The following is a 13,054-nucleotide window of genomic DNA, read 5'->3' on the forward strand; positions in this document are numbered from 1 at the left end:
CTATGTTCTTATTATCAGTGGATGTTTGCAGCTATTTCTTCCCTTATTGAGTTGGGCCACTTCAGCAAATGGAGGCCCCGAAAGCTTTACTTTATCCATATCATTAAGGTCCGTTCTGTTTTGATGAGGCAGCTCTTTGCAGGAGTGTTTTGAGTGCCTTCTGGCCTGGGATGCTCTTCTTCCAGCATTGTCCCAGACGGTGTTTCAGGGCTATTCATAAAGTTGTGCAGTAGTACATCACACTGTTTCACTGCTATTTGTAAGGTTTTCCCTGGCTAGTTCTTGGAGAAGTGCATGGCCTCTTCCTTCTTCCATGTCTGTCTCAGTCTGGAAGCTCCGCCGAAACTGCCCCCCCCCCCCCATGGGCACCTCTGCTGGCGTAGCCTCCAGCCTCCCAGCAGCATGCAAGCCACCACAGTGCGACAAACTGACAGACAAGTTCGTCTCCCTTAGCTGTTCCAGCCAAACCACTCACTTCCTGGGCTACCTTCTACCTGTTCCTGTCGGCCCTGTCTGCAGCTGCTCCCTGCTGCCTGGGGGCTCTCCCCTGCCCTGTTTGCTGCTTTTCTGTGCCGCTTATTTTAGTTAAAAGGGAGCAGTGTTTTGTGCTAAGATTTTGTTAGCCTCAGCTTTTTTTTTTTTTAAAAAAACAACTTTTTATTGCTGTTTGGGTGTGTTCACAGAGGGCATTTGCTCTTCACTCAACAGGCACCCAGGTAGATGCCGCACAGTAGGTGGCAAAGCCTTGACCAGCTGCGTGAGGCCCGAGGGCCTCTCCAGGCTCCTCAGGGCAGTGCGCACCCTCTGTCTTTCTGTGTGACAGTGTTGGCCTCAGCCTGACGATATGAGAGAAGGATGTCCTCTGGGGGAGGATTGGGAGGACGGACGACAAGGAGCAGTAGGGGCGGAGTGTGGACCGCGAGTCCCTCAGCCCGATGGAACCTAAGCGCTCTCCTCAGGTCCCTCTGTGTTCTCACTTCACTCTTGCCTTCGTTCACTCATTCGCAGATGGCGTCATATGTTTCTGTTGTGTGTTCACTGCGTGGTGGGCGCGGTGCCGGGGTATGAAAAAGTAGACAAGTAAGGCCCCAGGCCCACTTGGCTTCCTGCTGTCTCCTGGGCCACTGTGGTGTGGGGTGACCCTGCTTGGCCCTCGCCTCTCCTGCTGCCTGCTGCTCTTCTTAGCCCTGTGAAGGCCCAGCGTTGAGTTCTCTTCCTAACTGTGGAGCCAGCCCTGCCCCACTGTGGGGCCCTGGGTGTCACTCGGCTTCCTGGCGCCTTAGGCTCCCGTTGGGAAAATGCAGAGAACGAGGGATGGACCTCCTTGGGTTGTGATGAGGGCAAGCCACAGGAATTGGGGTGTACAGCCCTAGAATGGACTGCACCGGGCCCATGTATCTGCCCTTTGTAATTGGTACTGTTCCTTGTTTTCCTCATTTGTGGTCTGGATGACTCTGGAAGTCTCCCTAAATCTGGCTTAACCCATTCCAGCTTAACCTGTTCCCCTAGCTCTGGGCCACACTTTCCGGTTCTTCACGAAACACAACCACTGGGTTATCCCACGAGGCATGGAAACATGAGACACACTGATGTTACTCTCTGAACTGCTGGTGGAGTGCAGCCACACGAGACAGAGCGGCTGCCCCCAGCCCAGTGCTGCTGCTCCTGCCCTGCTCTGCTCTGAATTCTCTTACTGTGACTTCCTGATGTCAGCCAGAGCACTGCCTCCTCACTGTGCCAGCTTGGCCACTGGTCAGTTGTCCTCGCCGTCCTAGGCCAGCTGTCTGTACTCCCTGCTGTCCTGGGTTGGCTGTTGGTCTGTGTCCTTGCCACTCCTGGCCGGCTGCCAATCAGCGGTCCTCGCTGTCCTGGAGTAGCCGCCGGTCAGCGGCCCTTGCTGTCCTTGCTCAGCCACCTGTTAGTGCTCCTTGCCATGTTGGGAGAGCCACCGGTTGGTGGTCCCCACCTTACCGGCTTGCCTGCCTGTCGGTGGGGACTCGCTCCTGCACTGGCAGCTCTGGCCTCAGGTTGTAGGGAACCACTGACCACTGGGAGCCTCATGAGCTCTGCCCTGGGGGCTTCCTGTGCAGTTGGTTTGCTTTGAAGACGACAGCAAACATTCATATCCCACTCAGACTGGTTGTGAGCATGCCTGGTGTCAGTGTGGATCCTGCACGTGCTGTCAGCAATCTACATGTCATGAGTGTGAGTGTGGATCCTGAGTGTGCTGTCAGCGTGCCCCATGTCATGGGTGTGAGTCTGGATCTTAAGCGTGCTCTCTGCATGCCCTGTGTTGGGGGTGTGGATCCCGAGCCTGCCGTCAGCGTGGCCCATGTCATGGGTGTGAGTCTGGATCTTGAGCGTGCTGTCTGCGTGCCCCGTGTTGGGGGTGTGGATCCCGAGCGTCCCGTCTGCATGTGCCCCGTGTTGTGCAGAGGCCTGGTCCTCTCTGGCCAGTCGTCCAGCCCCCCTACTCTGCAGCCCAGCGTTCTGGGTGTCCTTCCCATCTGCTTCACGGTTAATGAACGGTGTTTGAGGTTCGGCACTTGTCGGCGCCTCCCCTTTCCAGGGGCAGTGTCTCCATGATCCCTGGTGGACGATTACAGAGTCCTCATCCATCCTTTCAGGGTCTTGCCCAGCAGGCACCAGCTGACCTTTTGGCCTTTTTGCCTTATTTTAACGTAGAGTCTTGAATGTAATCCAAACTGAATTTCATCTTTGACAGTGGCTTTTACTCTCTTGCATTGTTTGTGTTATCTTGTTCTCCACCTGACAAGCTCCATCATCCCCCTTGGCCAGTTGTGGAATTTCATCACTGCTGTCTTTCCTCAGCTGGTGGGATCTATTACTCTCCCTCTCTCTACTCCTGTTCGGTTATAATAGCTCTCGTGCCTCTGTCCTGCTGCCCAGTGGCTGGGGGACAAGGGCTGTGTCTTTCTTGGTGGCCCTTGTAGTGTCTGTGACAGTGATTTCATTCAGATTCTTGCTCAAGGTCAGCAGGAAGCCTGCTGAAAGAGCATGGAGGCGGCATCTTTGGACCTCCTCTAACTTCATAAGAGGAAGATAGAACCACCAGCAGCAGCCCAAGGCTTACTCCTGTGAGGCCACACATGCTGCCACCCTTCAGCCTTTTTACCAACTTTGACACCCACCTTCCCCCCCACAGCATTCACTACTTCTCTGCTGGCTTCTATAATTCATTGCAATGGCCACACAGAACTCACAGAGAATACTCGGAATTGTGGGGTTTATTAGGGAAGTGACAGGCTACAGTTCAGGTTCAGGAACGTGCTCAGGATACGATTCTTTGATCAGGACAGTCTCCCCTCTGCAGTGCCCTCAGACACTCCTCTCTGGTCCTTGGCCTCTTGGCCTGGCCTCTGCCCTGCTTGGGCAAGTGTTACAGAGCTCTTTTAGCTCTGCCTATAGGCCCATCTAGGTGCATCCCACTCCATCAGCAAGCTCCTGCCCTGGGGTGCTCTGCTTTCTAGCTGTGTGGGCCAGGTCAGCCTGCCATTCTGTCTCATGCCTCTTGGCTCCACTGGGACCGTCTTTCTGCCGGGGTGTCTCTCTGCCAGGGCATCTCTCTTGCACAGGGATCTCGGGTCCAAGGATGCGCTCCCCTTCACCTCCAGCTCTTCTCTCTTGATGGCAGTGAGATCCCCCCACACACACCTGTAAGAGGCCTGGCAGAATGACAGAAGTAATCATTTCCAGTATCAGAGTTCTACACCTTAGTTGCATGGTCCCAACTAGTAATCCGGTGGGACTTACAAAGACATAGGAAGTAATTCATTGCACCGCAAAGCCTTTGAGGGTTTCTATACAGGGTTTCTATACAAACTCCTTTGAGGGTTTGTACATGGGAGCGCGTCCCTTTGAGGGTTTCTACGGTAGCTTAGTGCCTAAGGCACTTGACTGCTAACCAGAAGACTGGCGGTTCAAACCCACCAGCCACTCCTTGGAAGGAAGGTTGGACAGTCTACTTCCTTAGTGATACTGCCTCAGAAACCCAAGCAGGGGTCTCTGTGAGTCAGGTCTGACTTGACAACAATAACAGTATACGGGAGGGTGCCCCTTTGAGGGTTTCTACACAGGAGAGCACCCCTTTGAGGGTTTGTATACGGGGAGGGCACCCCTTTGAGGGTTTCTGTATGGACAGGGCACCCCTTTGAGGTTTTGTATATGGGGAGGGCGCCCCTTTGAGGGTTTCTGTACGGAGAGGGCACCCCTTTGAGGGTTTGTATATGGGGAGGGCGCCCCTTTGAGGGTTTCTGTATGGGGAGGACGCCCCTTTGAGGATTAGTATGCGAGGAGGGCAGCCCTCTTTGGAAGAAAAATGTCTGAAGGTCACATTGCTGCAGTAGGGAGGAAGAGGAAGACCAGAGTAGGTGAAGGCTGGAAGGCAGATTGAGACGAGAATTGTAGCGGTGGACTCGAAACCAATGGCAGATGCAAAACTGAAGACCAAGCTGGTTGTCACCAGGTTGATCCCGACTCGTGGCACCTGTGTTTGAGAGGGGAGGGGTGCTTTATCAGGTTCTCAGTGGCTGGGGTCTTTTGGAAGCAGGTTGCTGGGCCTTCTGAGGTGCCTCTGGGTGGATTCAAACTGCCACCCTCTAGGTTAGTAGCCAAGCACTTCCCCATTAGCATCACCCAGGGACCCCAACGGACAGGTCCCGATAACATTGTAAAGGAATCATCAGCAAGTCCACTGGTTATTTTAGCATGGGGCAGGGGCTGAGAGGGCAGTGGGAAAGGAGGGCTGTCCGGGGCAAGATCCTGGACCTCACCGTGGGAGTGGGTTGTCGTCAACGGTGCGACTGACGATGGGGAGCGGAAGCTGTGAGGGCCGGCGCAGCTTCCTTAAAGACCTGTGGTTGTTAGAAGGCAGTTTGGTGACACAGTGACCCCTATGTAATACATACGTGGTGTGTGAATTTTAGGACTTGATTACCATTCAGGGACTGTTTTACAAGCTCCTGTCTCTGCGTGGAGCACGGCATGTAGGACCTAGCCTTCGTACTCTGAAGGGTACTTCTGGGCCGTGGGATACACGGAGCAGGTCCGTGGGCTTGCGGGCAGGATGAGCGCAGTTACGGTGGACAGTCCCCGAGAGGGAAATGAAGTTGGGAGGTACATCCCAGAGTGTGGAAAGAAGAGATCTTCAAGGCCACGGGATGATTGAGTCTGCAGGGCAGGGAAGCAGGGAGTTGGAATTGGGCTGGTGGGCGAGGTGAGGGGCATGCGGAATGGCAGCCCTCCGGGAGCGCGTGGAACACGGCAGGTCCGTAGAAGCAGGTGTTTCTTTTTGGTAAGAAAGGAAACACGATACGGAGTTGACATTACTTCGGAACAAATAAAAATCCAACGCTGTGTGGAGTTTCTAATGCTAACATTCTATCGAAGTGCAAGTGTTCTTTCTTAGGGTTTTAATTTTGAATGGTAATGTGTTCCAGGGGGCACTGGATCTGTCTGATGGACATTCTCCGCCGAAATCGCCAGAAGGAAAAACAGGCTCAGGTCCAAGTAAGGTAGGTTGCCCAGGCTGCAGGGGTTCCGGCCTGCTGCACAGCTCTCCCCTCTCTGGTCCCCGTGGGTGCAAGTTCTGTTGTGGTTTTGTCACACAGGGCCCTTTGGTGCTTGAAATTGTTATTTTTCCCTCTCCCTTAGTTAGATATTTTAAAAAGGTAACTCTTGTGCTTTGTTGGTAGATTTTGAATTTTACATCATCAAAACGAAGGCTGCTGAGTAACAGGTCTGTAGATTCTCTGACTCTGGACGCATGGGGCGGGTTTTGTCGTCCGTGTCACAGAGGCTCACTGATAGCTCTTAGTGTGAGACTGTTTGGCTCCAGGGTAGGAGCCTGTTGTGGCTCATGTCCTTCACCGTTACTCAGCTGACCAGATGAGGACTTGGGAATCCTGATGCTTTCTGTGCTGTTGAGCTGTTGTGGTGGCATCTATGAGATAGTCTGTGTGCTCTGGTTACGTTTTACTTTCTTGTTCTTTTATGTAAGAGTTGATTTATTTCTTGAGTCCAGGGATTTGGCATATGGAGAAAAAAATTGGGTTGACCCCTTGAATTTAAAATGAAGGATACGTGTACCAGTAGCCGGAATGGGTAAAGCAGGTGGGAAATGTGCCATCTCCTGGGATTGGCTCCAGGGCTATAGGAGTTGACAGCCTGCCAGACTCACACAGGTGTGGTCAGATCTGTGTTGTGTGACTGTCTGTCCTCGGATGTCCATTCTGTGAAACGATGGTGATGCTGCGATGGGTGGGCCGTAGACTCTGATTTAGTGCAGGTTACGTCTTAAGCAGGTAGGCTTGGAGAAGGCGCTGTCTCTGCCAGATTTTTCCCTTCCTTACACATGTCTGGCACGGGACAGTGATGAGTGGCTATTGTCATCTGTTGCTTGTTTGACGTCACTCCTTTTAATGGATTTCAGTTTAGAAATCCAGAGGGCTTTGACATTGATTTCTGTGCAGGGAAAGAGACTGTCCTACTGTTAGAGTTGGCCCTTCGGATGTCTGGCCGGCCTCTCCTGAGAGGGAAGCCCCTTTTCAGAAGGTGCCAAGGGAGGTAATAGGCACCTACCGGGACAAGGTCATGAGTAAAGTTTAAAAAAAAAAAAGCAAATGAAACAACTTTAGTTTATTGCTGGATGTAAAGAGCCTTTATAAACACCCTGCTCTTTGTGATGCTCTGGCTGTGGAGGGGTTGACCAGCGTGATGGCCAGCACCCCTGAGCACAAGCAGCGTCTGGGAGCCACTGGGGCTGTTTGAGATGTCTCCTTTCAGTAATGTGAAAGCCGTGGTCATCTTCCACCTTTGGCATCTCCATAATAAAATGTAGATGTGTTTTTTACATATCCTTCACGCTACATAATTATTTTTTAAAGATCCAAAGATTATGCTGAGAAAATTAAGTCTTTAAGTCAGTATACGTTGCCTAAATAGTCCCAGAGAAGTGATGGTGACTTTAAGGCTGACTTTGAAAATGGTACTCTGTCCTCCAGGAGACCCACATTTTAATGTTTTTCAGTTTAGTCTCCATTTTAGGCCCCGGTCAGCATTATGAGCCTAGGTGGTGCAGTTTTTAAGCGTGTGGCTGCTAACCAGAAGGTTGGCAGGTTGAACCCACTAGCTGCTCCACAGGAAAACATGTGGCATTCGGCCTCCGTGAAGACTGTTCCACTCTGTCGCTGTGGGGCGCTGTGGGTCGGAATGGACTCCACGGCAGTGGGTGTGGTTTGGGCTTTGCCTCTGTAAGATTGACGTCCTTGGAGACCCTGTGGGCAGTCCCACTCTGTCCTCTAGGGGCGCTGTCGGAATGGACTCCAGGCAGTGGGTGTGGTTTTAGCCAGCATTACAAATCTGTGAAGTCTAAGGGTCATGGAAGTACCGCAGGTTATCCCTGGTGGGGCGGGACTGGACTTTGTTTGAAGTGAAGGCCTTAGTTTCCCTGATCCTGAGGAATCCCAGTTAGGGATCCCAGTACTGTCTTCACCCCCCTTTTGCCAGCTTCCTTCTACCTCTCAGTCTTTGCTTCATTTTGGGCTCTAAGGAAAATGGACCTCGTCAGTTTTGAGAGCCAACAGAGAGCAGTGGGTGCTCTTAGGGAAGGTGTGACAAGAATAGGGTCTACCCCAGCCCCTAAGACATCAGTCTGTGCTCCTGAGGAGAGGATAAGGTGGGTCGGGACGCTTCCTCAAAGGCCTCAGGCCTGACTTACCTGGCGAGCTGCTGGTGGCCACTTTCTGGGGCTTCAGCACAGGACAGATGCTGGGAATGGAGGCCACAGTGCCTGCCAGGAACATGGTGCAGCGCGAGTTGGACCAACTGGGGAGGAGAGTTGAGAAAGGGCCAAAAACTGGGCCCCAAAGAAGACATGAAGTAGATCTTCCATTTTTAAGAACAATTTTAGTAGGCATTTTTATAAATTTGGATATGGGTTAGATTATTTAAGATTTCTACCTTATGGTAAAATGTCATTTTATTCTCGTGCTCAGATACCAAGGTATAAAGGACAAGGTAGAAAGAAGAGAAGCGGGGAGCAGTCTGGTGAAAAGGTAACATGCGTGAGGCTGTGAGTGCTGTGAGGTGTCCCGGGAGAGTGGCCCCGACCAGTCAGCGTGCTTTCCCTCACCCAGACCGGGCGCTCCGCTCCTGGCGGCCTGGCTCTTAGGTTCTACTCTGAGGTGCCACCTTCACGTCCCTGTCATCAGAATGGTGTCGAGTGACGGTGGCCTAGAACACAGTCATTTGACTTTGGGTTTTCATCCAGGTGAAAGTCACGCTGATACTAAAACAAGCTGTGCTGCAGTTTCTCCTTTAAGAGGTCCTGGCTTTACTGGCACTAAAGGGAGGGAAGGAGGCTGATTGCCTTTTGAATGGGTGGTCATTTTCCTGACACTGTGATTGCTTTCTGAGGGAACAGTTTTCCAGAGAGGCTCCAGTGGTTGCTTTGTCTCCTTCAAGGCACTTTTATCTGAGTTCAGTGACTGAGACTCTCACTGCATCCGCCTTAACCTGGCTGTAGAAACTGGGCCTCTGAGCGACGGTGACCAGGGTGGACACGGGTGAGGGCCTGCAGAGTGGCTCGGCATCAGGTGTCACTCAGACCTGCGTAGAGACACGTGTCACTCAGACTTACGTAGAGACTGGTGTCACTCAGAGCTACGTAGAGATTGTTGTCACTCAGACCTACTTAGAGATGTGTCACTACGTAGAGACGTGTGTCATTCAGACCTTCATAGAGACTGGTGTCACTCACATCTACATAGAGACGTGTTGAAAGCGTAATTCAACATAATTATGCATTATAATTTAAATGGGTAGAACTACAAACCGTATTGGTTTTTTTGTTGTTGTTGATGGGTTGAGAGACGAAATAGGTTGGCTGGAAGTTGGCACACAAGTGGACAGATACTCCGTGGGAGGGGTTTCCTTGTGGAATCACCATTCTGAAACATTGTTCATACTTTCTGACTTCCAAAGTGTCATCTGTAAGAACTTAATTTCACTTTAAACCCTTTTGTTGGACTGGACATTGTCCTAAGTTGGAGGAAAAATACACATAAAATGAATGATACCAGAATTTTGCTATTTTGCTAGAACCTGCTGACCTAGGTCTTTACCTTTCAGTTAGAAAAGCTGAGCAAGGCGTTAGGTGTTCTGGGTTTCCTTTTTGTTGTATTTATATGGTACATCCTGTCATAGTCACTGTAACATGACAGATCTTTTATACGCAGTTTCCAGTGTTTTAAAACTTACATGTGTTGAGGTACTTTTTGTTTCAGACACCTCTGAATTTATTTTTCCTTGTTTTTAAAATTCTGGAATGAGCCTGGCGTTGTGTGGTTTAGACTAGTAACAGTCACCTTGGGTATGTGTGTTTGGGAGGGAGGTGTGCTTCTCTGTAGTGTGCAGTCACTGCTGAACTCTGCGTATGGTGAAAGGATGCAGCCCTGACATACTCCTTCCTGATGTTAAACCACGCAGAGGCCCTTTGTTCTATTCAGACCACTGCTCTTGGTCTGTGTGTGGGTTCCTCATGAGCCCAATTCAGTGTTCTAGAATTTCCCTTCTTTGCAGTGTTACCCATCATTTGTTATGATCCACACAGTCAGATGCCTTTGTGTAGACAATAAGACACGGGTAAATCTTTCTGGTATTCTCTACTTTCAGCCAAGATCCACCTGGCATCAGCAATGATACCTGCCCTTCATTCCACATCCTCTTCTGAATCTGGCTTGAGTTGTGAAGATGGTGTAAGGCCGAGACTGTTTTGTTCTGCTGTGCATGGTACTGCTGGGAGTTGGAACTGACTCGACATCTCCTAACAACACCACAAACGGTGATCTTGTTGTTGGGTGCCGTCAGGTCAGTTCTGACTCTTAGCGGCTCCGCGTACAGCAGAAGGAACACTGCTGCCCTGGGCTTGGCCGTCAGCATATTCGAGACTGTCGTTGCAGCCAGCGTGTCAGCCCATCTCGTTGAAGGTCTTGCTCTTTCTCACTCGCCTTCTTTACCGAGCATGATGTCTTTCTCCAGGGACTTCTCTCTCCTGATACTGTGTTCAGATGTGAGGTGAAGTCTCACCTTCTCGCTTCCAAGGAGCTTTCTGGCTGCGCTATGCTCTCCAAGGCCGTTTTGTCCATTTTTCCGGTAACTCTCATTGCTGTCAGCTCGGACCCAACTCATAGCGGCCCCTCCTGGGGTTTCTGAGGTGGTATCACTACGGAAGTAGATTGCCCAACCTTCCTTCTGAGGAGTAGCTGGTGGGTTTGAACCGCCAGCCTTCTGGTTAGCAGTCAGATATCTTAGGCACTAAGTCACCAGAGCTCCTATTCTTCTGATAGTCTGTGGTATAGTAAATATTCTTTGCTAATACCATAATTGAAATGCATTGATTCTTCTTCAGTCTTCCTTATTCTTTGTCCACCTTTCGCATGTGTATGAGGTGGTTGAAAACAGCATGGCTTGGATCAAGTGTACTTTACTCCTCAAAGTGATATCTTCACGTTTTAATGCTTTTAAAATGTCTTTTGTAGCACATTTACCCAGTGCAATACATGATTTGATTTCTTGGCTCCTGCCTCCATGGGCATTGATTGTGGGTCCAAGCAGAATGAAATCCCTGACACCTTCAGTCTCTTCTTTGCTTTCATAATGCTGCTTCTTGGTCTAGTTGTGAGGATTTTTGTTTTATGTTGAGGTGTAGTCCACACTGAAGGTTGTAGTCTTTGATCTTCATAACCAAGCGCTTCAAGCAAGCAAGGTCCTATCATCTGCATATCACAGGGTGTCCGTGAGTCTTCCTCCAGTCCTGATGCCGTGTTCTTTCTATTGTCCAGCTTCTCGGATTATCTGCTCAGCATACCGTTTGGATATGTGAACGGATATAACCCTGACGCACACCCTACCTGATTTTAAACCATGCAGTATCCCCTTGTTCTGTCTGAACAACTTCTTTGTCTATGTACATCTTGTACATTGAGCACAATTCAGTGTTCTGGAACTCTCACTCTTTGCAATGTTACCCATCGTTTGTTGTGATCCACGTAGTCAGCTGCCTTTGCATAGTCAGTAAAACACAGGTGAACATCTTTCTGGTGTTCTCTGCTTTCAGCCAAGATCCATCTGACATCAGTGGTGATATGCCTAGTTCTGTGTCGTCTTCTGAATCCAACTTTAATTTCTGGCAGCTCACTGTTGATGTACTCCTACGGCCATTAAAATTTTTTTTTTTACTCGTGTGTAATATTAATGGTATTATTCAATAATTTTTGCATTCTATTGGATCTCCTTTCTTTGGTATGAGCACAAATACAGATCTTTAGTCGGTTGGCCAGATAGCTGTCTTCCAAATTTCTTGATATCCACGAGCGAGCGCTTCCACCATTGCATCCATTTGTTGAAACATCATTAATTTCTGGAGCCTGACTTTTTCACCAGTGCCCTCAGTGCAACCCAGCCTCCTTCCCTCAATGCCATCAGTTCTTGATCATATGCTGCCTCTTGAAATGGTTGAACATTGACTAGTTATTTTTGATACAGTGACTGTGTATTCCTTTCACCTTCTTTTGATACTTTTGCATCATTCAATATTTTGCCCATAGAATCCTTCAGTATTACAACTCAAGGCTTGACTTTTTTCTTCGGTTCTTTGAGCTTAAGAAATGCTGAGCATGTTCTTCCCTTTTGGTTTTATAACTCCAGGTCTTTGCATATTTCATTATAGTGATTGGCTTTGTCTTCTTGGGCCACCCTTTGAAATCTTCTGTTCAGCTCCCCCCCTGCCCCCCCGTTCAGCTCTTTCATTTCATCATTCAATTTAGCTGTTTTCTGTTATTCAGGATCAACTTGCAAAGTCTCATCTGACATCCATTTTGGTCTTTAATTTCTTTCCTTTTTTTTTTTAAATTGTGATTTGGGTGAAAATTGTTGTTGTTGTTGTTAAGTACCATTGAGTCGGATGCGACTCATAGCGACCCCTCCTTGGGTTTCTGAGGCAGTATCACTCCGGAAGTAGATTGCCCCATCTTCCAGAGCAAATTCACTTTCCATACAGCAGTTCACATATATTTTGTCTCATGACATTGACTGTAATTTACCCCAATGCAACAGCTTCCCTCCCACTTCCTCCTGATAGTTACCTCTTCCCTGTGTCCATCCCTCCATGCACTCCTGCCCCCAGAGCTGTCTCCCTGTGCATAAACAGCCCTTCTTTCTCCCATGATTGTTCCCTCCAAGAGGTGTATAAATGTTCACCTCATATGCCTGTCTTTTGTTTGGCTGTAAGCCACAGGTATGGGTTCAATTCCAAACCTGAAGGATAACTAGGGGCCATAGTCATATAGGTTGCGGATCGCATGGGTACCAGTCACTTGGACTAATTATTTCCACAAATCTTTGGTTTTCCTCATTCTTCTTTGTTCTGGATGAGGAGAGGCCCATCATTGCATCCAGATGGCCACTTGCAAGCTTTTAAGATCCCAATCGCTACTCGCCAAAGTAGGATGTAGAACAATGTTCTATGTAGTATGTTTTCCTATTTGAGCTTGATGTCCCCTGCAACTATGGTCCTGAACCCACAGGTTCAAACTACTCGCTCCCTCTGGGTAGCTGGCTGTGACCAAGAAGTGACTACAACCTTGTCCCTTGTCAGCTCTACTATACACCTGGGAATTCTTAAGAACACGCAAATACACTTGCAGAACCATTGTCTGCTAGCCCTGTACATGGTCTCGGGCACACTCCCTGCTATCAGTATTTTTATAAATCCAATCTTTGTTTTTAGGAGTCAGTGTGAGGAAGACAATATGAGCAGATTGCTACTCACTGGAAGCCACAGATGTGGGTTCAATTCCAGACCTGAAGGGCAGCTAGGGGCCATAGTCTCAGTGGTTCTACCTGGCTCTATCAGACCAGCAAACTTGGTCCCTTTTTTTTTTTCCCCAAATGGTTTTGAGTTTTGTTCCACATTGTTCTCCCTCTCTATCCAGGATCTCCTACATAGATCCCCCTCCAAGTAGTTGACAGTGGT

General features: G+C 49.4%; 1 protein-coding gene and 1 pseudogene across 1 annotated transcript in view; one reads left to right on the top strand and one right to left on the bottom strand.

Annotated features, from left to right (window-relative positions):
* The window catches only part of CEP43 (centrosomal protein 43), a 62,880-nt gene that overhangs the window by 20,693 nt on the left and 29,133 nt on the right, over positions 1-13,054 (top strand). Inside the window, exons 4-5 of the mRNA XM_007950486.1 lie at positions 5,460-5,534; positions 8,016-8,075. Of these exons, the coding sequence (XP_007948677.1) occupies positions 5,460-5,534; positions 8,016-8,075 (135 nt within the window). The remainder of the gene's footprint in view (positions 1-5,459; positions 5,535-8,015; positions 8,076-13,054) is intronic.
* Positions 705-823, bottom strand: LOC122150979 (annotated as a pseudogene).

Source organism: Orycteropus afer, unplaced genomic scaffold, assembly GCF_000298275.1.
Source record: "Orycteropus afer afer isolate SDZICR_OR568_19922 unplaced genomic scaffold, OryAfe1.0 scaffold00273, whole genome shotgun sequence".
Lineage (NCBI taxonomy): Eukaryota > Metazoa > Chordata > Mammalia > Tubulidentata > Orycteropodidae > Orycteropus > Orycteropus afer.